The sequence below is a fragment of the Stomoxys calcitrans genome, chromosome 2 (genome assembly GCF_963082655.1).
Source record: "Stomoxys calcitrans chromosome 2, idStoCalc2.1, whole genome shotgun sequence".
Taxonomy (NCBI): domain Eukaryota; kingdom Metazoa; phylum Arthropoda; class Insecta; order Diptera; family Muscidae; genus Stomoxys; species Stomoxys calcitrans.
The window spans coordinates 175233-200558 of NC_081553.1; the positions used below are offsets into that span (position 1 = coordinate 175233).

Sequence of the window (25326 nt, forward strand, 5' to 3'; positions counted from 1 at the left end):
CAGTCTAAAACAGCTCTCAGTCTCTGGAAGACCCCCAGGCCCACTCTGTCTCCTAGCTTTGATCTATCCATGTAACATGAACTTCCAGGTGGCAATACTAGGGTTCCATCGGTCCAAGACTGTGACGCTGTTATTGCCCTTATGGCAATTTTACTGTCCGTAAAAATGTTTACACTCGACGTCCTCACTTTAGCACCACACCTCGTATTCCGCCGGATCTCCGCCTGTAGAACGGTATTATGGTCAGGCAGTCTAAAACAGATCTCAGTCCCTGGGAAGACCCCCAGGCCCACTCTGTCCCCTAGCTTTGATCTATCCATGTAACATGATCTTCCAGGCGTCAATACTAGGGTTCCATCGGTCCAAGAATGTGCCGCTGGCAGCAGTGCCTCGCACACGACCTCAAGGTTCATCTCAAGTATCCGATCGAAAACCTCTTCCTTCCCTTCCAGATTTCCTATCGTCGCCGCGAATATACCGTCAAAGCAAGCAAGCTCTGCCGAAAACAGTCTTTCAAAAAAAAAAACAGAAAATTCAGTAAAATTTATGAAATTTTTATTTGAATACATAGTACGGTCCATATAATTTAATATTTGAAAATTATTTCATTCAAATGTTGACCTGACTGCGCCTCAAATGGTCGATATCTCACGAATAAATAATGCTTCAATGTTGTCTTGATATGAGCTTAGCATAGCTTTTGTCTGATCTTCACTCCAGCATGGAGTTGATACTCTAATCTTGGTTTGTGATGCTTCATCTTCAAAAACTTAAAGTACACTGTAAAAACATTTCCTTAATTACGTACCTAATGTCTGAAAATCCGACTCATACAGTTTCGAGTATCAACTCGCATGTTGTTTAGGTATTGGTATAATGTTACTTGAAGCCATTAGCTTTGTAATCTGCTATTAAATATATGTCTAACATTAACAAAAAGATCCATTAAAAATAGCCTATTATTACAACTTCAACATTTGAATAATGTCTTCACCGATTTTTAGAAACGAGTGGCTCAATCTTTTAACTTCATTGCAAAAGAACTCTGATGATATTCGAGAGTTTTCATTTGATGGTGGCCTGCAAACATCCAAATTCCGTAGTGTTTACTGGTCGCTTCTCCTACGGGTACTAAGCGAAGATTCTTCAACATGGCGGGAACAAAAAAAACAACAGAGGCAAAGGTAATTTCAAAATAATTATATTATGTATTTTCTAGTAAGGAAATAAAAATAACGTATATTTCATATAACACGCTGCGATTTAAACAATCTTCACCTATTACAAACGGCCTTGCCTTATATCGCCGAAAATGCGTTTTTTGAGTAGTATTAAATCCCCGCTCAAGTTTTTTATATTTTTACAAAATATATAGTTTTCCACGAAAAATTTACAGAGAGTTTACATTGATAAGTAACCTAACAAGAGAAAAGAATTTCTCTCCTTCTGGAAATATTCATCTTACAATTACATGTAATCACTTCATTTGAGGTATACATTTTCTTCGGTAAGATATTTGATAATACCACGAGAAAGTTTTTTTGGAACCTCTAAATCCTCACACGAAATATTCGCTATGAAATTCTACTGTAGGGTTTTGAATATATTGAAATTTTGAAAAAACCTATCTTATCTAAAATTTATAGTGATGTAATATAAAATTTTTTGTTCGGATGATCGTTCAAAGTTGACCATTTTTACCTTTGTCATGTTTTCAAAGTACTCTCTTTAATAGACGTAATTAAAAAAAGGCAAAAATGTAAAAATATTGTATGGAGGGCATATCTTACGGTCGAAAGATCTAGGGAATAATTCTATAACACTTAAATGGATAAAGATATCTAAACGAAGTTTGGCATGGTTTTTAATATGTATACTTTGAAAATCGGATTGGTTGCTGTTAATGGACGAAAATACGAGTAAATAGTTATTACAAAGCGGGGCTTTGTTATTATTTAGAATTTGACAACTCTCACTTTGCGTGAAAGCACAAAGTTGTATTTTTGCAAGTGATGAGCAAATTTTGATAAAGATTAATATATTTTGAAGATGAACACAAAATCACACTGGTAGACCACTACCCATTTCTGTGAAGTGTGGTTCAGATCGGACTATACTTGGGTATAGCTGCCCTTAGACCGACCGCCCGAACTTGATATATGGTATTGAGGCCATAAAAGATCCATTTATTATCAGAATTCGATAACATTTGGCACAGTGCGTTCTAGTAGACGCCTACCCATTCCTGTCAAATGTGTATATATTTTTATTTTTTTATTTATTTATTTATTTTATTTATTTATTTATTTATTTATTTCTTGATAGTAATACATAAGCCTCCTCGGCCAACAAAAACGTATTACAACGATATATATTCCTAAATAAACATTAAATAAAATTAAATACTTCACAGTTACATAAAGATGTAAGATTCTTAGCCTAATTCATTTTAATTGGCTCCCCAGCCATAACAAGATTATGCAAAAATTTAAACTGTTGGATTTTTTAACAAGTCCCATGTTAGCAATACAAAAAGATTCAAGCAACAACATTAAGTTTGATCTGTAGAATAGAAGTTAATAAGTTTTAAGCGAAATACATTATTCGAGTGTGAAAAGATTCTTAACTCAGCGGGCAATACATTCCAACTCCTGGTCACACGAATACAGAATGATCTTTCGAAAACAGACCTAAATATACGGGGCAAGTTTATCTGAGTACTCCTACTCGAGCGAGAAAAATTGAAGTATCTACGCAGTGTAACCGGTGTTCCACTTCTTATAACTTTGTAAAAGAATAAAATATTTCGTAGTTCAATAAAACGGTCAAAAGAAGTTTCCAAGAAGGTTTTGACATACCCTGAAATGTTGTCACGAACACGTACATTATATACAACCCTAGCTACTGCATTCATAGCCCGTTTCAGTTTAAGAAGATTATAGTCAAACGTTCCTGACGTTATCTCCAAGCCATATAAAAGTTGAGGCATTAACAGAGCGTGAGCAAGTCTGACTTTCACCCACGAAGGGAAATAAATACCTGCCGAATACAACCGACGCAAAATACTATAAACACGAGAATGGAGAGAGTCAATATGACAACTGAAATTAAGGTCTTTATCAATCACTATCCCCAAACATTTAATCCTATCAACAAAATTAACTCTAGAATTTCCCACAAAAATATCAAATCCAGGCTGCATCTGGGATCCAAACTGTAATGCTTTAGTTTTTGAAGGATTGATAGAAAGCGAGTTAAGACTAGACCATAACAAGATTCGTCCTATAGAAGCATTAAAATTCATCTCCAAAATATTGCTAAAACCACGATCCACACTAAAAAGAAGATATATATCGTCTGCAAAAAGAAAGGTGTCACACAAGTTAGGTCCAAGGAATTCAGAAAAATCATTAATGTAGAGTATAAAAAGAAGAGGTCCTATGACAGCTAAGAAAAATAACCTTAAGATGCACTTACATATTTTAAGGAATTATATACCTCTTTTTGTTCTACACTAACTAAAAAGTTACATATTCAATATTTTTTACTTGCTTCTACAACGTAATGAACTTCAAATTCAAAGTCGGCAAAATCAATGATAATAAGCTTCAGTAAAAATTTCCAACATTTTTTTTATAAAATTTTTTTTTTTAGTATTTCACAAATTATATGAAACTTACAACAATTTAAAAAGAGACAAATTCAGCATTTATTTGTAAAAATAATTAGATTTTGTAGAATTTTTACTGTTATAAGTCAAATAAGCGCAACTTTCCAAACGCCTTTTTTAGCATCTTCCATTTTGTTCCAAATATTGTTGTTGTAATTGCAGACCAAAAGCATAACACTTTCTTGCCAAACCTTTTTATTTCGTACAGAATGATTGAGTTGCTTGTTGCGAAAGAAATATTTATTTTTCTTTCGATTGTATTAATATTTAAAAAATACTTTCTTATTTGTGCCTCCGCAAACACTTAATTTTTTTCCACCCAGAGTAAATACATGTGAGCAACATCACTAACACTAACAAACACTTAGTTACAATTAGAAGTTTGGCGATCGCGTTTATTTTGCGTAAGAAAATGGCTTATTGCACAGCGACTGTGGTTGTGCTCACTATGGGCGTCCCGAAATGTAAATGTAACAAAAGAGAAAATTTTCATAAAGCGTTTTAAAATGTTTATACCAATCTTGAGTAAATATAATACGATACCCTTTTTTTCCGTGTAGGTTTATTGATATGGAAAAAATATTGTGTGCAAAATAACTTCACGGCGATACAAGCAACTTGGAAATGTTCGAAAGCTATTATTTTTTCATTGTTTATCATAATTGAAATTTTATATCTAACATTAAACTATTTATTTCATTTTAGTTACGATATATTAAGGAAGGAGTTTGTTAAAAATCCCCATGAAAACTTTAAAAACCATATTCAAGATGATGATCCACTTTCACAGTCTTCCAAGGTAACGTATATTTTCTAATTTTTATTGGTAATCAAACACCAATTTCTGCCGCAATATATATGCACAGGTTGGGTTCTTCTGTTAATAGTTTTGCGAGTTACAATAAACATCAACTTCTCTCATCTACAAAACGCTGAAAAACTAGAACGATATTTTTAATGGTTTTGGCTTAATGATAATTTCAATTTGAAATTTTGTTTTCACAAAGGTGTGCCATTGGGCGCATGTTGGGATTTACCCAAATTTATTATTTGAATTTCAGGTTGGCCATGTTGTTGTAAACCATGTCCTGAACTTCCCAAAAATATATATTTTATATCTAAAATACGCCTTGGCGATTTTCATATATTGCAAGTGCTGTCCGATTCAAGTTAAAGGTCATTGATAAAGGGCCACCTTTTGCAACAGCCTACTCCGAACGGTGTGCCACAGTTCGACACCTCTTTGGGGAGAAGTTTTAACATGGCATGGTTCCTCGCAAATGTCGCCAGCATTAGGAGAGAAATTTTGTCTAATATTCTCACCAGGATTTGAACCCAGGCGTTCAGCGTCATAGGCGGACATGCTAACCTGTGCTCTACAGTGGCCCTCTATTTTTAAACTCTACATAAACTACTGTGGTACAGAGTATTACAACTTAATGCATTTGTTTGTAACACCCAGAAGTAAGAGAGATAGATAAGTATACCGATCGACTCAGAATCACTTTATGATTCGATTTTGCTATGTCCGTCTGTCTATCTGTCCATGTTAATTTGTGAACAAAGTACAGGTCCCAATTTTCATCCAATCATCTTCAAATCAGGGACAGGATTTTTTTGCCAAGAGACAAAGCCTATTGAAATTGGAAAAAATCGGTTCAGATTTGGATAAAGCTCCCATATATATGTTCGTCCGATTTGGACAAATAATGCATTAATTTGCTCATTTGTTAACCGATTCTATCGAAATTTGGAAGGAAGGGTTTTCTTATGACTCTCGATATTATTTGATCGATTTCATACAGAAACTATACATCGAAATTTAAAATCTTGGGTTCATAAGGAGCACAATTATTACGCAATAACGCCACAAGAAAAATGAGTTGTATTAATTGTGTCAAATATGGTCCAGATTAAACCCTGTTTGGATATATAGACCAAACAGGTCTATATCAATCAGAATCGTAAAAAATTTCCATTCTATTAAAAAATGATTGGAAGAACTAATTATTTAATTAAAAAATATACAATTTTCAATCACTAAAAAAACCAGATTCGAAAATTTTATTTGGAGACTATCTGGGGTAACGAAAATATGTTATAAAATTGGGGGTTTAAGTTTTGAGAATTCGAACGGGGTTACCAGTCTTTTTGTAGAAAAATTCCATTAATGTAGTGCGCATATTTCCTATTAGCGGCAATATAAATTGAAAATCGATTGAAAAATGTCTTTCCAAAAACAAAAGAAGGTAAAAGCATCTGCCAAAATTTCAAAAATAAAAATCGTTATGCGAATATCTTAGACACCAGGAGAGAAGTGCCAGGCACAAAAGCATGTGCTTATACAAGATTTGGAAAATCGGACTATAAATGCGCTTTTGACATCACGAACAAAATTTTGTAGGGCTGCCGTGAACAACTTTGAGTCGCATTTTTATCCAATTTTTTATTCGACCATATTTAGATATAGAACGATCATACTATTTAACGTCATGGGCTCCTTAATGGCTCACATTTCGGCGGATAACGTAGTAATTTGCATCCGATTTCTTTTGATGATATTCCAATACAATTAATAGATCAATTGGAATGCTTGGGATTCATATTTGATGACAAATTGAATTAAAGTGCTCATATAGAGCGGATTGTATCGTGCACGTTTGACGTCTTGTGCCGTCTCCATAATGCTATCTATTGCTATTAAGGTGGGTCGGAGGGTTTAGGGTCATTAAAGTTTAGGTGTTTGATATACTCTATTCATAAAAGTCTCTATTTCAGCCCGATATTGTCATGATGTCCGATTTAGGGGTGTTTTCGGGTGTGAGGTGGTCCCCTAGACACTTTGCCCTGAATAAAAAGTCAGCATCGTGCTCAAATAACATTTATTTAAGCTCTATATTGCCATTGGTTTAAGGGGAGTTATGGGTTGAGGCATCCTCAAACATTTGGCCCCTAAATTAGTACTCTTTGGGGTTTTTTTTTGGAAAAGAGGAGATGTCCCAAATACATGGTCCCACATTTGAATATTAGATTATTAGATACACCCCCATGTTTGAGCCCCATGATATTGCGATGGTCAGCAAAAATTTTGGAGAAGGGGAAAACCCCCAGAAAATCGGTCCCGCAAGTTGGTATCAATCTCGTACTCTTCTCCCGAATATATTTCATTTGAGCCCCACATTGACGTTGTCGGTACATATGCTCGATTTAGGGGTGTTTTGGAGAGTGGGATGGTCCCCCAAACACTTAGCCCTGAAAATATATCAGCATCGTTCTTTACTCCAAATATCATTTATTTGAACGCCATATATCAAATCCCTTATTGCGAAAGTCAGCCAATATGTCCAGTTTGGAGTATGGGCCCTAAAAACTATTGATATCGAGACCAATATTAAGACCCAAATTGTCATGGTGAGCAAATACGTCCCATTGGGGGGTTTATAATGGGGGTTGGGACGTCCCCTAGGCAGTTGCTCCCGAATTTAGATATCAGATTCGTGGTCTACTCCCAAGTACCTTTCATTTGAGCCCCAAATTTCCATAGTCGCAAACATTACTGGTTTGGGGAGTGTTTCGGAGGATGGGGCGACCGTTCAGTGACTTGGGGGTTAATAATGGGGGTTGGGACGTCCCCTAGGCAGTTGCTCCCGAATTTAGATATCAGATTCGTGGTCTACTCCCAAGTACCTTTCATTTGAGCCCCAAATTTCCATAGTCGCAAACATTACTGGTTTGGGGAGTGTTTCGGAGGATGGGGCGACCGTTCAGTGACTTGGACCTGAAAATATATATATATATATATATATATATATATATCAGTTTCATATTCTACACTCAAATTTAGGCCCCATATTGCCATGGTCAGTAAATAAGTTCATCCGATCTGAGTGAAATTCGGTGCGGATTGTTCTCTTACCAATATGTACACTTTTACAAAATTTCATCAATTCGGTTCAGATTTGGGTGTATGTATCGCAAATTTCAACCGTTCTGTGTAAGATTTAAAAGAGATTTTTAAGTTTATTCGATATTCCATTACCTGAATTTCGTCACTCACAAGGGAGTGCAACGAGTTTTGTGTTTGCATGTGTGTGCGGAAAAAAAGGAGAAACACGAGATCAAAACAAAAAGCAAGTCAACGGCTGCTTCAAGAAGAGTTTTGCAAGTTTCTTAACGAGAACTATGTATGTATGTATCGCAAATTTCAACCGTTCTGTGTAAGATTTAAAAGAGATTTTTAAGTTTATTCGATATTCCATTACCTGAATTTCGTCACTCACAAGGGAGTGCAACGAGTTTTGTGTTTGCATGTGTGTGCGGAAAAAAAGGAGAAACACGAGATCAAAACAAAAAGCAAGTCAACGGCTGCTTCAAGAAGAGTTTTGCAAGTTTCTTAACGAGAACTATGTATGTATGTATCGCAAATTTCAACCGTTCTGTGTAAGATTTAAAAGAGATTTTTAAGTTTATTCGATATTCCATTACCTGAATTTCGTCACTCACAAGGGAGTGCAACGAGTTTTGTGTTTGCATGTGTGTGCGGAAAAAAAGGAGAAACACGAGATCAAAACAAAAAGCAAGTCAACGGCTGCTTCAAGAAGAGTTTTGCAAGTTTCTTAACGAGAACTATAAAGCGAGTAACACAAGACCAAGACGGAAAAATTAACGACTGTTTTGGGAAAAAAGTGATTGAGTACTCTAGAGGATTAGACGAAGAAAAGTACTTTCTAGAATCGAAAGGAAGAAAAACTAAGCTTTAGGAATGAAAGCAAAGTTAAATTCATTAAAGGTGGCACAATTGAACGAACTTCTAAGGGAAAGGAATTTACCGCAATCGGGAAATAAGGCTGATAAGATTGCTGCTCTAATGGCTTTATGCGGATCAGACGAAGTAGAAATCGACGACAATGAATCGCAGGATGATTTCCGAGGGTTTGATGAGGCCGAGACCAATGAAAATTCAATGGAAAGGCAAATGGCAGAATTGCGAAGCGTGGTGATGTCTTTGGCGCAAAGTGTACAGCAATTGACGGTGAATTCTGGAAGAAGTGAAGGTACGACAAGCCGTACTCATGTGCAGAATTGTGGTAGTTTACCGCCAAGTGGAAACCAAGCAACAACCACAAATACATCAGGTTGTTTGAAGAATTATATTGTGATGCTACCAGATTTTGACCCCATCAATCAAACGGTCACATCCACGCAATTTATTGACAAAATTGAAAAGCTAAGACAAATGCATGCTTGGTCAGATCAAACATCATTGTTTGCAGTACATCACAAAATGAAAGGCGTTGCCAAGATGTGGATAGACGCTCTTCCTATAGTAACGACTTGGGAGGAATTTAAGCGAGTGTTCTTCAAAGATTTTCCATGCCGAGTAAGTATTGCCGATATTCATCGTGAATTGATGTCTAGACAACGGACCCCAGGTGAGTCATTAGTTCAATACTACTACTCGATGCTGGCTATTGGAAGAAAAGGAGACATCGATGATCAATCCATTGTGTCATATGTTATCAATGGCTTGAATGACAATGGATTAACAAGAACGCTTTTGGCCATGAATCTTCAAACCTGCAACGAACTGCTTAGGTCACTCGAAGGGTTGCCAACGACGACAGTGGTCATGAGGAAGGTGCAACAAAGCGGTGACGACGAGGGAAGAAATGTGAATGTTACATCTGGTGCTAGAAGCAAAGGGCCAAAATGTTTCAATTGTAATAATTTTGGGCACATATCTACGAACTGCCCACAACCTCAAAGAAGACTAAAATGTACAAGCTGTTCGAAGGTCGGACATGAGGCATCTCAGTGTAAGTCTAAAGGGACAAATGTAGCTGCAATGTCCGGTGACCCAAGTGTAGAGTCTTGCCCACCTGTGATGAAGGAGGTAACGATAAATAAGGAAAAGTTTCTGGGTTTCGAGGATACGGGAAGTGACTTCACCCTGATTAAAGAATCTGCAGTCCCGGTGAACGCAAATTGTAAACCAACGTTAAAGAGAATGAAAGGATTTGGTGGATCTGTAATCGAAGCCAAAGGAATGGTTGAATGCGACATTATGATAGACGAGGATCTTACGAAGGTTTCTATTTTTGTGGTTCCTGATGAACTAATGCCATATGATGTTCTGTTGGGCAGAGATGTGCTATGCAAGCAAGACAAGCGTCTAACAATTGAGTACGGAATTTTGAAAGTCGAAGCTGCAGAAACAAACAAATTTGACATTGGCGAAGACATCGGTGAGGGACACAAGGACACCCTAAACAATTTGCTTATGTCGCACAAAGAGTGTTTTGCAGAAAACTTAGAAGACCTAGGACGATGTAAAAATACCTGTATGGAAATATCGGTATCCACGGATACTCCGGTAGTTGGTAAGAGGTACCAAGTTCCATTCAGTCAACGGCAAACGTTATCTGACATCATAGACAAGCTGCTACGTTGTGGGATTATTCGTCAAAGTAACTCCCCATATGCCGCCTCAGTTTTATTGGTGAAGAAGTCTAATGGTGAAAGTCGTATGTGTACTGACTTCCGTGCGTTAAATGCTGTAACGATCAAAAAGCAGTATTCTATGCCAGTGGTCGAGGAACAGTTGTCGTTATTGGCGGGAAACAAGTATTTCACTACTTTGGATATGACTTCAGGCTACTATCAGATACCCATAAAAGAGGAATGCAAAAAGTACACTGCATTCATAACACCAGAGGGGCTTTATGAATACAACGTCATGCCTTTTGGCTTAACGAATGCGCCCATGGTATTCCAGGAAATGATTACGCAAATTATAAGAAGATTAGACCATCGAAAGAACATCGTAAGTTATGTGGACGAGGTGATAATACCGAGCAAAACGGTCGAAGATGGAATCCAAGTGTTAACGGAATTTTTGGCAACCGTTCAAGAGGAGGGTTTGACACTGAGACCGACGAAATGTTCATTTATGAGGAAAACCGTGAATTTCTTGGGACACATAATAAGCTCTGAAGGGATAAGTCCTGGCGAAGAGAAGACGAAATGTATAAAAGAATTTCCACGTCCTGGAAATGCATCCGATGTCAGAAGGTTTTTAGGTATCACCAACTTTTTCCGAAAGTTTGTCCACAATTACAGCCATATAGCTATACCGTTAACGAGGCTTTTAAAGAAGGATGTACAATTTTCATGGCAAGCGGAGCAAGAAGAAGCATTTGAAGTGCTAAAATGTAAGATTACGTCCCAACCTTTGCTGACCCTATTTGATCCCGGAAAGGAACATGAAGTGCATACGGATGCCAGTGCTATTGGATTGTCAGGTATATTGTTCCAGGCAGATGGTGAAGGCACGGTACTCCGGCCTGTATTCTACTATAGCCGTAGATGTTCGGAAGCAGAAAGTCAATATACCAGTCACGAACTAGAGGTTTTGGCGATTGTTGAAACTGTGGAGAGATTCAGAATATATTTATTGGGAAAACTCTTCCGTATTGTAACGGATTGTAACGCTGTGGCAACTACGAAAGCGACGACTCCATTGCCACCGCGTATTGCAAGGTGGTGGTTTAAGCTACAAGAGTTTGACTACACCATGGTACATCGATCCGGGGCGAAGATGACGCATGTGGATGGTATGAGCCGCAGTCCAACTTTACCACCGATCGAAACGGAAACGGTTGCAGACAAAGTATTAGTCATTAACGCGAACGTAAACGATTGGCTTTACCAACTCCAAATGTCTGACGCGAAGCTAAGAAATATTGCCAAAGTCCTTAGTGGATGTTCTGCAGCAGACGACGGTGAATGTGCTCAGATACGAACGGATTACTTTATGGAAAACGGAAGACTGTTCCAAAAGATAGGAGATTTAAAGCGAATGGTTATTCCAGAGAAAGTCAGATGGCGAATAACCAAGGCGTGTCATGATGATGTAGGTCATTTCAGCATAGAAAAGACCTTAAACCGACTACAGAAAGATTTCTGGTTCCCAAGAATGAGAAGGCATGTAAAATCTTATATCTCATCGTGTCCCGAATGCTGCTACAGAAAAGTTAAAGGGGGAAAACCCGAAGGTGAATTACATGTCGAGGAAATAATAACAATACCATTCAGAAGTATCAACATCGACCATTTGGGGCCATTTCCACAGAGCAAAAGAGGATTTCTGTACGTGTTGGTCATTGTATGCTCTTTTACTAAGTACACGATAATTAAACCTACAAGAAACACGAAGACTACCCCAGTTATCACAGCACTACAAGAAGTAATGTCAATCTTCGGTCAGCCACGTCGGATAGTATCTGACAAGGGAACAGCATTTACGTCAGTAGAGTTCCAGCGATTTATAGAAGTAAATCGCATTCAGCATATCCAAACAGCGGTGAGGACGCCAAGGGCAAACGGCCAAGCCGAAAGGGCCAACCAGACGTTTTTGAATGCTCTGAGGTGTCTAACGGATGAAAACAAAGAATGGGACAGTAAAATCCCAACAATTCCATGGAGTATTAATTCTCAACCCAATTCTACGTCGAAGTTCACTCCAAATGAACTTATCTTCAATTCTAATCCAAGAGATGTCAGTTGCAACCGAATCATCCAAGCATTGAGTGATGAACCAAATCATGAAGGTACCCTACAAGACAAACGAGAACAAGCTGCTGCTAATATTAATGCTCAAAGAGAGAAATGGAAGTTACGATATGACACCCGTCATGTCAAACCAACTCAATATAAAGAAGGAGATTTGGTGGTTATCGATTGTGTTCCACAAGCTACAGGACAGTCACACAAGTTGGACCCGAAGTATAAGGGGCCTTATATCATCACACGAACATTGGGAAACGATCGATACCTCGTCGAGGATCTACCGGACTTAAGTTTAACCCAGCGAAGAAATTGCAATGTCATGTCAAATGACCACATGAAACCATGGTGTTACAGTAGCCCAGATCTTGATGCCAATTCTGATAAAGAGGACCATCCGTCTAGGGTCGACGAGGAGTCAGGAGAGGCCGAGTTGTCAACGACGGTTGACAGTCGTCATTGAGCCGCGAATGAGAGAAGACGTGTCGTGTATTACTGAATTTCTTTATTTCTTGTATTTTAATAAACACATACTTTTATATCAATAAATCACATTTTAAACATTAACTCGCAGTCTTGACACAGTTTAAATTTTTTGACGCCCCAATGGGTGTGTTCATCAAAATCGGTTTATATACACAGCTTTATTTATCATTTACGTCTTTGAATCGATACGCGCTTTTAGACTGCATTAGGTCCAACCCTAAGAAATTCTGCTAGATGTTTCCATAGGTATACAAAATTTAAGTCTGACCAGATATAGATATACAAAGGTTCCATATTTGAAAGGTAGTAGGTAGACTCGGAGTTGTAGCGTATTACATAGCGGCTCCGCTCGACTTATCCCTTTCCTTACTGGTTGGGTTTACTATTAAGTTTAGAATGAAATTATATATTGGTTTTTGTTTTTTGTTTGATGGAATACGTAGTTGTTATACATGCAATATATTATGATTGTTTATCAGCCACTTGCTGCTTATAATTGCATAATAAACAAGTAAATAAATAAATTTGGAACTTGAATATTTATTGAATCCCCAGAAATCCGTAGCGAATATGATCTGGATCGGGCAATATTTAAATATAACGGCATAGAGACTGATCTCCAAATTGAAAGTGTTGAGCCCATAAAGACGAGTTTGTAATCCGATTGTTATTGAATTTGAAGCAGTAAATTTTATCAGACCATCGTCAGCTGTCTCCAATATGACCTAGATGAGGTCATCAAATGTGGCTGCCTGTTTCTCACCCAGAATTAGAGTTTCATCAACAAAATGTAACTGAAAGCCTATCTCCTACTCCATAAATGCCCAGGACAATTTCTTTTGCTCAGACAAAAAGAGCAACTACTAGGTTGGGTTGGCGGAGGTTGATACCCAGACCTTAGTCGTCTATACGTCAGGGGCTTAATTCTCTCATCCGTAATCGGGCGAGTTTTTGTTCGAAGATTAATTCCGTTTCGTAAGTACAAATTGGATCGCGGCTTACGATCGTAATTTATCAAAAAGTTATCAATTTCGGGGAAGAAAAAAATTTAACCACCGAGCACATTTTGTCATCTCAAAGGTAACAAAGCAGATAAATAAAAACACGTTTTAAACAATATGCCATTGTTTTTTAACAATATGTTAATGTTTTTACACAACAAATTATTGTTTTATGTGAAAGAGGACTAAAGAATATGTGGCTTACGTCGCCTCTAATACAACCAACGGTACTTCTTTGAGTTTCCGGCAGGCACAAGGAGAACAACAACCAATTGGATAAATTTAGAAGCTTTCTTCTTTCTTGAAAAAATATCCTGCTGCATTTAATTTAGAGATTTAATGACGCAATTCTTGGCTTTGTTGTGGTTGTAGATAATTTGATAATTTGCTTAACCAAATTTGGCTTAAGCACAGAACTCATTTTTGTTCAAATTAAGGGCCAAAATGTGAATATATAATAATTATTATTTTATTTTATAAAATAAGTACTTCGATGTCCTATATTTTGCCCAATTTTTTAAAAATTAGATGAAAATTGGTTGCACAAAAAAAAATTAAAAAGGGGTGATTGATATTATCACGAAAATGATAATATCAATCACCGCTTTTGAAAAAGTAATTGAAAAAAGAATGATTTCCATTAAATAAATTATTATCTCCGGCAGGCACAAGGAGAACAACAGCCAATTGGATAAATTTAGAAGCTTTCTTCTTTCTTGAAAAAATATCCTGCTGCACTCAATTTAGAGATTAAATGACGCAATTCTTGGCTTTGTTGTGATTGTAGATAATTTGATAATTTGCTTAACCAAATTTGGCTTAAGCACAGAACTCATTTTTGTTCAAATTAAGGACCAAAATGTGAATATATAATAATTATTATTTTATTTTATAAAATAAGTACTTCGATGTCCTATATTTTGCCCAAGTTTTTAAAAATTAGATGAAAATTGGTTGCACAAAAAAAAAATAAAAAGGGGTGATTGATATTATCACGAAAATGATAATATCAATCACCGCTTTTGAAAAAGTAATTGAAAAAAGAATGATTTCCATTAAATAAATTATTGAAATTTTTTATTTATATTGACATATTTGAATTTTCATTTAATTTTTTAATTGATATATTTCAAAAATGATCGATTTTCATTGAAAATTCTAATTTATTTCTTCAAATAGCCTTTATTTGAATTTACTTTACCATCATATTTGATTAAGAAAATGATTGAGTCAATTAATTTTTTAATTGGAAATTACAAAATTTTCAATCACGACTGTAATTGAAATAAATGCATATTCAAATAAAAAATAAGTGAATCAATGAACGTTTTAATTGAAATCAATTTTATTTTCAATTAAATTTGTAATTTAATTTTTTTGGCTGTTTTTTTTGTGTATTAGGTGAATTACTGCGGACACAAATTCGCACATTTTTACTTAAAGTTTTGAATATTGTAGAATTAATCGGTAACGAATGGCGCAATCCAAAAAATGCGAAATACGATCGCAAAAAGTCGATTGTTGATGCGAGAATTAGAGCCCAGCATAGTAGGGCCCATTGCGATTCCTCAACGTCCCACATCTAATTCCGATGAATTCACATAAAACCCTACCATCCGTTAACGAACTTTCTGGTACCAAATGCCATGATCGGATTTCACCTCTCAGTTCTTCTAATAAAAAAATAACTCAGCACCAAAGTTTGTTACTTTAACACTGATCAGGCCATTGATAGAGAAAGTGAAAGCTGTCTTTACGGTGGTCTATATGATGACACCACCGACAAATACCATCATTCCTTATGCCTGTGCGAGCCATATGCGAACTTAGCTTATTATGTCCTGTTATGATTACGATAGGGTTAATTAGATCTACAACGGTCCATATCTTTGTTGATGTACTTCATAGGTCGACTCTCATTGATCTTCTCTATAACAAGAGGGGTTCTTAGGGTGTTGTTGTAGCAGTTTATTGTGTTCTATATTTCGTCTGCTTGATTCTGTTGAGTGTCAACAGAATCAAGAGGGGTTTGCCCCTGTCCGTAATGGAATGTTCATGGAGAAACTTGCATTTGCAAACCTAATTCGACAAGCATAACCTCACAGTTGGTACCATAGCATACAGTTTGCGGTAAATTTTTTCTGTTCTACTACTTCTATCGAACAGGAGTTCTCCCAATCAGGTTAAGATCAACAATTACTGATGTTTTTATAGCTCCTCACCGCGCTCATTAACCAAATGAATGGTTAACGTGTCCACGGGTTAATTAGATTTACAACGGTCCATATATTTATTGATGTACTTCATGGGTCGACTCTCATTGATATTCTCTAAAATAAGAAGGGGTCTTATCATATAAGGGTCCAAAATAAAAAAAAAAATCCTCTTTGTAAGTGTACATTTTGTAATGAAATTTATTTCCATGTTTTATAGAGCGTTTGGAATCAGTATTTTAGTGACCAGGAATTATTTGGAGTTATCCGTCAAGATGTGATACGAACCTTTCCAGGAGTAGATTTCTTTCGTAAGCCCGCTATTCAAAATATAATGGTAAATATTCCTTTTTAGCCCGATGTATTATAGTTAACTGATCTTCAATGCTTTCCCTAATTTCATTAGAGTAACATACTATTTTATTATGCCCGTGATCATCCTTACATGTGCTACCGCCAAGGCATGCATGAAATATTAGCACCCGTTCTCTTTGTCTTGTATGGAGACCATCAAAGTTTATTGCACTATATAGAGATCGCAAACAATTTGGACATCGAGTGGGTTATATACGCTCATTTGACTTTACTTACATTTTATTTCCAATTAATTTCAGTAAAACATTATTGGATGTGATTAACCCCTCTTTCCTGGAAGCCGATGCTTAGTAATATTTGCTCGTAATATTACATCAAAATATTAAATAACGAAGTTTTCTCTTAAATAGTTTTTTATTTTCCCGCATCATGTCGTGCATTGAGTCGTACTATCGTGTGTGCGACGATTCTAAAAATTCCAACTGTGAGTCGCCGAATAAGGAAGTAAGTAAAGTAGTTATACTCTGAATTACTAATCCGATGTGCGTATGTAAGTTATTTTTTGTATAACTATTAAATATGACCATTTCCTTTTGCAGAACGGCATAGCTTATACTTCTGAAGCTGAAGTAGTAGGCCAACTCAATTTCATACGCGACAAAATTTTAGCTAAAGAGGATTTGCACCTACACAACTATTTGAAAAAGCTTGACATTCCATTGCATCTTTTTGGAATGTAAGTAAATAGTTATAAACGTTAAAAAAGTTAAAAAAGTTAAAAAGGTCTTCCTTTGTACTCTTTTTTTCTCAGACGCTGGTTGCGCTTATTGTTTGGTCGTGAATTTGCGTTGCTAGACCTTCTTATTTTGTGGGACGCTATTTTTGCAGACAGTGACAGGTTTGATTTGCCAAACTATATACTGGTGGCGATGCTAATAAGAATACGGCATAAGTGTATACACAAATTGAGAAATGGCTACTATAACATAATTAATTTGTTTCCATTGCAGTACTTCTGAGCGACTATACAACGTGTTTGACGTACTTAATGCGCTACCCTCAAAATGTGGACGTTAATCTAATATTAAGACACGCGCTACACATGAAAATGCCAAAGAAATATGATCGACCTACAAACGCCTTTATTTACTTTACAATGCCTTCTGCACCCCGAACGCAGTATATGTCATCTTCACCCAAAAGCAATGCAAAGAGGGATATTCCCTCACAAGAAGACCCTGGTCGCGCAACTTGCTGTAGGTCATTGGAAGCAAACGGCATAAGGGCGATGGAAAAGGAAATAACATTGATGCAAACTCGAAACGCCGTCGACGATGCTTTGTTGGCTAAATTTAGATCTGCTTCAGAGGAGAACGGTTGGGCCATGGATGGCTACAAAAGCAATGTACATAAAACCGAAAAATACATTGAGGTTATACATTCTTTGAAAATCATCTTGCTATCAATTATTCTAATCCCCGCATTGTGATATCAGGCTTAATGCCTCAAATGTTCAACTAAAAAGATCTAAAATGCTATCTCTGTGGGAAATGCCAGGCAAAGACCAACAAAACAAAGAAGACGAAAAAAAAAATATATTAATTTTTTTCTACCCAAAGTAACTTCTAGGGCTCTCCTAGTCTTTAACCCAAAAATAGATCTTAAGAAAATTTAGCTCGAGTTGAGTAAGACGTATGCCAATTCGGTGTAGTATTTCTATGAAAAATATTATTATTTTCGCTCATTTTTTCAGATAAAAAAAACAATATTTGTATCGTCGTCCTACAGACCGTTTCGCTATTCAACAGCGTTATATGCGCCAAATCGTCTGCTCTTTCATTCTCCGTTACTCCACTACGGCCCGGCACCCAAACGATGCGGGTCGTGCCATGCTCAGAGAAGGCGTTAATTTCCTTCTTACACCTCAAGATTCTTCGTGATCTTGCCGTCCTGGTTGTTATTGCCCTGGTGGCTAATTTACTGTCCGTAATGATGTTCACACTCGACGTCCTCTTGTGAAAACTACACCACCTCACGCATTCCGTGATCGCTCGGATCCCTTCCTGCAGGATCATATTATGGTCAGGCTGTCTAAAACAGATCTCAGTCCCTCGGTTGTCAATGTAGACCCTGTCCTCCAGCTTTGAACAATTCGTGTAAGTTGGTCTTTTAGATGGCAATGCTAGGGTTCCGTCAATCTAAGATGTGCCTCGCACTCGAACTCAAGTATCGTCTCAGGCATCCGATCGGAGAACTCTTCCAAACCTCTATAAGTTGGATATCTAAAATAGTCTTCAGCCCTAGTGCTCGTGGTCCTCATCGGTCCGCCTATGCCAAAACAACATGTTCTCTGAACCTGATCCTAAAGAGGGCATTTATATTATCGAAAACAAAACAACTTTTAAGTAATTTTTAGCTCTGCTTAGCACTAGAAATTCAACAGATTGCCTGTATAGTACTAGAATAAAACAGGGCTAATATCAATTTATTTTAAATTAACAATTGATAAATATAAAAACAATCGGATGTCTTCTAGGATTCACTTTTCCCTTAAAAATAAATTGTAATTATCATGTAAACAAAAAGCCAAAATGTATTCCTTGTGGTTAAAAACTTCATTGATTTTATTTAATCAAAGCACTTGAATAGAACATACTCAATTAATGATCAATCATTTTTTAATTTCTTTTTCAATTTCGATCGCGATTGAAAATTTCAATTAAAAATTTAATTGATTCAATCATTTTTTAATTGTACCTGAACTTTTTCAATTACGATCGTGATTGAATTTTTGAAAGTTTGAACTCAAAAATTAAATGATTCAATCATCTTTTTTCTCTTTAATTAAACAACAGCGGCCTAAAGCGTTCTATTCGTTCTTGTTGTACTCGATTCGTTCGCCAATTCATTATTTTATTGAAAACAGCTGATATTATAAAGGCAAAAAAAGGCCTTTTTCATCGAATTGGCGAACGAATAGTGATAAAAAGGAAAAAATCTGATTGATCTGATCTGATTGAACTAACTGCATAGTAGTTCTTTCAATATTTTTATAATTTTATCAGAAACTTTTTAGATCCACCAGCACTGTTATACATTTATATACTTTTTTTTTTTTGTTTCTAGACGCCATTCAAAAACTTTTTTTTTTATCAAAATATGCATTTTATTGGCGTTACGGCCTCTTTATAATCGATCAAATTATAACATATTCTAGATAAATGTTTTTCAGTAGGGTTTTTCTCCAATATATGTAATTTATTAAGTTAATGTAATAAAACCAATAATTACTAGTAGTCTTTGTCGGTAGCTAGACATAAACCAGCCCCACAATATTTTCCGTTGCATTTTTGGGAAAATCCCCGGAAGTGTTTTGTTTCTTTTTGGGTGCTCCCTATACAGCATATTAAATTTTAAATAGAACGAATTAAAAAATTAATTGGATATTTCGATTGAATTTTCAATCATTTTTAAATTGGATCAATAAAAAAATTAATTGAAAGTTTCAAAACTTTAAAAAAAAATTTTAATTGGATCAATTAAAGATTAATTGGAAATTTCAAAAAATGTCAATCATTTTTTCAATGGAATATGCATTTTTATAATTAAATATTTTATCTATCACATTTTTCAAAAACTGTGAACTGTGATATCATTTTTATGAATCAATTTATTGGTTAAAACCGGTTTATATTTTTTTGTGTGTAGAAAGTGACGGTAGTGTATGTGGTTTTTTTAGCAATTATATAATTTTAAAATAAAATTTTCAAAACTATTCCATTTATATAATTAAGGACAATAATACGAAAACGGATTCTGCTAAAAATGTATACAAAATAAATTTAGTTGAAGGGCATAATTTTATTCTACATACCAAACCTCTGTTAAACTAGTAAAAATTAAAGCTTCTAGGAACCGATCAAGGGACCGGTTTACATGGGAGCTATGTCAGGTTATAGACTGATTTGGACCGTATTTGGCACAGCTTTTGTAAATCGTAACAGAGCATCGTATGCAAAATTATGCTTGTAAGGACTCAAAAAGTCAAATCGGGAGATCGGTTTATATGGGAGCTATATCAGGTTATAGACCGATTTGGACCGTACTTGGCACAGTTGTTGAAAGTCATAACAAAGCGGCTGTTTCGAAAGCAAATTAGAAAACCAATGCCAAAAAGGAGCGAAATTATAGCCTATAACGAATTTTACATTTTAATTCACTCAATAACTTTCAACAATACAGTCAGTCAAATATATTTACGTACACGTCGTTTATTAAAAAAAAAATACAGCTAAAAACTTAATAAAATTCGTTTTCTTCGCAAATTCTATTTATGGTACAATGGTATAGCTTTAAATGTGTAAAGGAGTAGAAATTTTGCAAATTCGAAAATTAATTATTATTACAAATTTGTAAAATATATACTCACTTGAAATTAAATAAAAATTTTCGGAAAACCACATTCATTTGTACGGAGAGTCATAAATAATTTTATTACAAAAAACTTTAGTCGTAATACCGAGATCAGGAAAAACTAATATATTATCGTCCAGAGAAGGGCGATCCATTTCGCTCACAGTTGTTAACATTACATGTGTAGGAATGTAGCAATAAAAATTAAACCATGATATTGCCTCCATATGGTTCGGGGTGCCCTGGCTTTGGTAAACCAGTTTTTATGGAAAAACTAATATATTATCGTCCAGAGAAGGGCGATCCATTTCGCTCACAGTTATGTTAACATTACATGTGTAGGAATGTAGCAATAAAAATTAAACCATGATATTGCCTCCATATGGTTCGGGGTGCCCTGGCTTTGGTAAACCAGTTTTTATGGTGGAAAAAATGCATAAACAAACTTACCCTAACGTAATCTGACTTAATCTGTAAAAATTTTGAATCAAGTGCAGTAAAAGCGTGGCATAATTCAAGCAAATATTATTTTCAACTAACCGTTTATTTAAAAATATGGCTTATAGAGTTCGAGAAGGATAATGATGTGATTGTTTAGAGCTTTTTACACCTATGAAAGCATCTGGCATGAATCGGACAGATCAAATTGGAGAATCACTGGAAAAAATAATTATGTGCTTTTTTATGTTTTGGCGGAAATATAGCCATTTTGTTTGATGGTCGCAAGCATACGCAAACTTATTTGATTGGTCATAGCTCAAAAGGACAAGATGAGGTCGAAAAGTTATTGTTAAAATTTTAAAAGACGTCGAATATTTAAAAGTTCGAGCCGAAAATGCGTTTACAAGCGCTGACAATAGCACTATTCTTAGACAAGATTTTAATATCCTGGATTTAACTGCCGAAATCGGGCAAAATTTTAGCATGTATTTGTGTGTATGGACAGTCAACGCTTTTTTTCTGTTGTGTCGCCTTTGAAACAAACGTAAATAAATGACAAATCAACCCCAGATCTTTGGCGTACCTAGAGGGCACCACCAGCGCACCAGCGAATCTACCATTCGCAGAATGTTCGTCAGTATTAACTACTGTTGATTGTACTTCACTATACTTCAAACCCTCCGATTTAAAAAATAAATCGTTAAGGGAAACTATTTGTTTATGAAAAGTTAAAATAACCCCCATATACATCGATCTCAAGCCCATAAAAATCGTATTTATCGACGTTTTTACTGAAAGTTACCACAGTGATCTGTGTTAGGTGTCCACGTCGTGTATGATTTGGATCGGACCATTTTTAGAATAGCCCCCATAAGGATCGATTTTCCAAAATGTTTGGGCCATACGCAATCGTCCAAAGAAAAAGAACTTCATAAATCATTTTCATGGGCAATAAGGTGTTATGTGTTATGTTGTGGAGAGCCATTAATTATTTTGGAACCTTGCGTTCTATTTCTTACTTCAAAATTAAACGGCAACATAAAAAGGGGCTCTGGAGAAGGATTTTTTTGACTCAATAAAAGTTTCGGAAACTTGTGGTGGAAATTTTAGCACGAAATGCTTCTTTGCACATGGTTTAGCCGCCAAATCTTGAATTTAACAGCAAAATGTTTAGATATTGATGTGACCACTATGTTCCTCGGATTTCAATATAATAGTAATGGTACAGACATTGTAGGCACACGTACATTTTTCAAGTTGGCGGTCAGATTTTTTGCACCGGTTGTTTCATTCATTAATTACTTTTTTTGTTTTGTTTTTGTTATAGTCTCCTTAATTATATTAAAGGTATTAGATTTTTGCACCGGTTCTCACTTTATGTAGATTTGAAATAGGTTTATTTGACAGATTTCCTTAATAGAACCGTCAAATAAACGTATTCTAAGGCTTCAATTGGTTTTGTGAATACGGCCGTTAATATTTTCATTTGAAATTAGACAAATTTTAAAAGATAACGATATACTTTACTCACTTTCAATGTACAATCACTCTCTACTACAATTTGAAGAAAATTATTAATGGGTCGATTATGGATGGAAAATTTTCACTGCGAATGACAATTTTAAACTGAAGTTGCATTGACCAGTTGCTTAAAATGGGATTTTTCGGCAAACACTTTTTTGTAGTTGCTCTCTTGTTTTTATTAGTAAATAAGCAGTGAAATTAAAAGGAAATTAATTGTTTGTATTGAAATTGTTCATTTGTTTGTTGATTAAAAACTTGTTAGTGCTTGTAGGCTTTACCATGGTTAAATTCCCCACAAATCTACAATTCATGATGTTGGAAAAAATGTACACAGAAAAAAATAAAAATCGGTTTCAATCACGAAATTAATTGACCCAATTAATTTTTTAATTGAAACTGCTTCAATCACGAAAATGATAATATTAATCAATTTTTGAAAAAGGTTTGAAAAAAATTCCATATTAAATTATTTTTAATTGAATTGAATTTTGAAAGTTTTTGAAATATCCAATTAGTTTTTAATTGATCCAATTAAAAGAATTATTGAATTTTTTAATATTTTCAATGAATTTTTTAAAAGATCCAATTAAAAGCAAGATTGAAATTCTTAATTAAAAAATTAATTGGGTCAATTAAAAATTTGTTTGAAAACATTCAAATGTTTAATTAAAAATTTTGCGAAAAGCGAATAGTATAGAGCGCGCCCTGGATTCGATGCAACATGGTTCACATATGTAAAACTCCTAGAACACGAATTTGAGGTTTATGTTTCGGTCCATAATCACTCCTTAGAAACAAGACACCTCCAAAAAATAAACGCAAAATATTGTTTTCCGAATTATGAAAGAAAGAGTAGCAAGACAGTCACTTTATTAACTAAATACCAAACCTAAATAAAAAACCAAAAGTCAAAAAAGTTTCCAAATCCATTAAAAAATGATTGAGAGAACTTACTGCCTAGACCACTAACATTTTTCTTTTTGTCACTCGATTCGTGCGCCAATTCAATGAAAACAGCTGTTTTCCTCTATAAAATCAGCTGTTTTCAATAAATTGACAAAGCAAGTTAGTCGCCTTGGCCGTTATTGTTTAATGAAAAACAAATTCTACATTTTTCGAACATCTTAAAGCTCGAGATCATATTCAATGCTTTCTATTCAAAGAATAGCATAGCAAAGAACTAAAACATCAAAATAAAAGAGCGCAAACAGACAAAATAACACTTTCAATCACATTTTATATATAAAAATATTTTTAAGATTCAGTTAAAAAAATTATCGAATAAATTAATTTTTTAATGAGAATTTCAATCACGATCGTAATTGAAAGAGAGTTCATACATAATAAAAATGTTCATTTGGTTGGTTGCGTTGTCAGATAACTACTTAACCGAACGTTGGTTGCTTAAGATAAGTGCATTCATTGAGTATATTCTATTAAAGTGTGAATGGAAGTGTATGCAATTTAGCCACTTAGATCGCGTGATACAACACGTTATTTTAAGGAGCGAAAGGAATCCTAAATCACACTCGTTTATTTTAAGTAATTTTTTTTATTTCTTATGGCTGAAATCATTTTATCACTTTTTTGTTCCAGAATTTACAATTACTGCGATTGGAACTTAAAAACGCACAGACCGTTGTAACTGTCGCCCGTAGTAAGCTGGAAGTATATTTGCATACGTTGCGCCAACATGTGTCCCAACCTACACCCCCAGTTTGCGAAGCGTTGGATGGTATCGAGGAACTGTGTAAATTTTTAGATGTGACATTCATTTTTCCCTCTCTGTTAGTAAGTGGTCCCATTGATCAAGCCCTGGAAGCAAATGAACAACAGAACTTTCAAGGGAAGACTGAATTATCGAATAAACATTCACGCCATTTCATGCCGCAATCACCCGACTTATTATCCACCAGCAGTGAAATTCCCCGAACAACAACATACGAGCGTCCTGACAATGGATTCATGAACGAATCTTCACATATATTGGGCAACATTAAAGAAATCGAATTGATTCCCATAATATCGGGTGAAAACTTAGTGGATCAATTAGATGGTGTTCCTGGTGATGTGATTAGCAATAAAACCAGCGTTGAAAAGGGTAGGCTACCTATTGCCAATCCTTTATGTCTAGAAAGTTATAGCAAACATTTGTAAATTTTGTAATAAAAGCATCAAAAGCAAACTTATCAACATTTCAAAACTTTTTTTAAAATATTTCAACGAAGATGTTTCCGAACTGATATCTTTATTTAAAAACTTATATCTTCGCATCTTCGAGTCGAGCTTAATGACCAAGCGATTGTAGCACAAAAAGGAGAGGTTGTTTACTGAGTCTGAAGAAAAGAAATTGTCAGATTCTCAGACGAAGCAGGACACATATCACACTTTTGCACGCGTTTCGATGAGTGGTTAGGTCGTTGTTGTTGTTCTACCTGACGAAACCGCGCAACTTCTACGTGTGACCACCACAACGTACTAAGAAGGCTCACAGTTATTGGGCATTATGTAGACCGCTCGAAGTCTCGAAATGGGGCCTGTATCCGAGGATAGACCACTGGCTCTACAAGAGTGTGATTAGAACAATACTTACGCTTCAGTAGTATAGTTATTTGGAGACTATTCTGGAAATCCGACCCATTGACATGCAGATTAAGTGTGTGGCAACAGGTGTGTGGGAGCAGGTCATATAATCGTG

The 25326-nt window shown here is 35.5% G+C and overlaps 1 protein-coding gene across 8 annotated transcripts in view; it reads left to right on the forward strand.

Annotated features, from left to right (window-relative positions):
* Nucleotides 1–24823, forward strand: part of LOC106087320 (TBC1 domain family member 5) — a 28009-nt gene extending 3186 nt beyond the window's left edge. For 5 of the 8 annotated variants that reach the window (XM_013252319.2, XM_013252315.2, XM_013252317.2 and 2 more), the window contains exons 3-12: nt 1005–1184; nt 4376–4469; nt 16156–16272; nt 16342–16493; nt 16550–16600; nt 16661–16754; nt 16850–16986; nt 17062–17204; nt 17261–17682; nt 24225–24823. In XM_013252319.2, coding sequence (XP_013107773.1) covers nt 1005–1184; nt 4376–4469; nt 16156–16272; nt 16342–16493; nt 16550–16600; nt 16661–16754; nt 16850–16986; nt 17062–17204; nt 17261–17682; nt 24225–24785 — 1951 coding nt within the window. In that variant the 3' untranslated portion in view covers nt 24786–24823. The remainder of the gene's footprint in view (nt 1–1004; nt 1185–4375; nt 4470–16155; nt 16273–16341; nt 16494–16549; nt 16601–16660; nt 16755–16849; nt 16987–17061; nt 17205–17260; nt 17683–24224) is intronic. The other 3 variants (XM_059363144.1, XM_059363143.1, XM_013252323.2) reach the window with 3 other exon arrangements.
* The last annotated feature ends 503 nt before the right edge of the window (nt 24824–25326 follow it).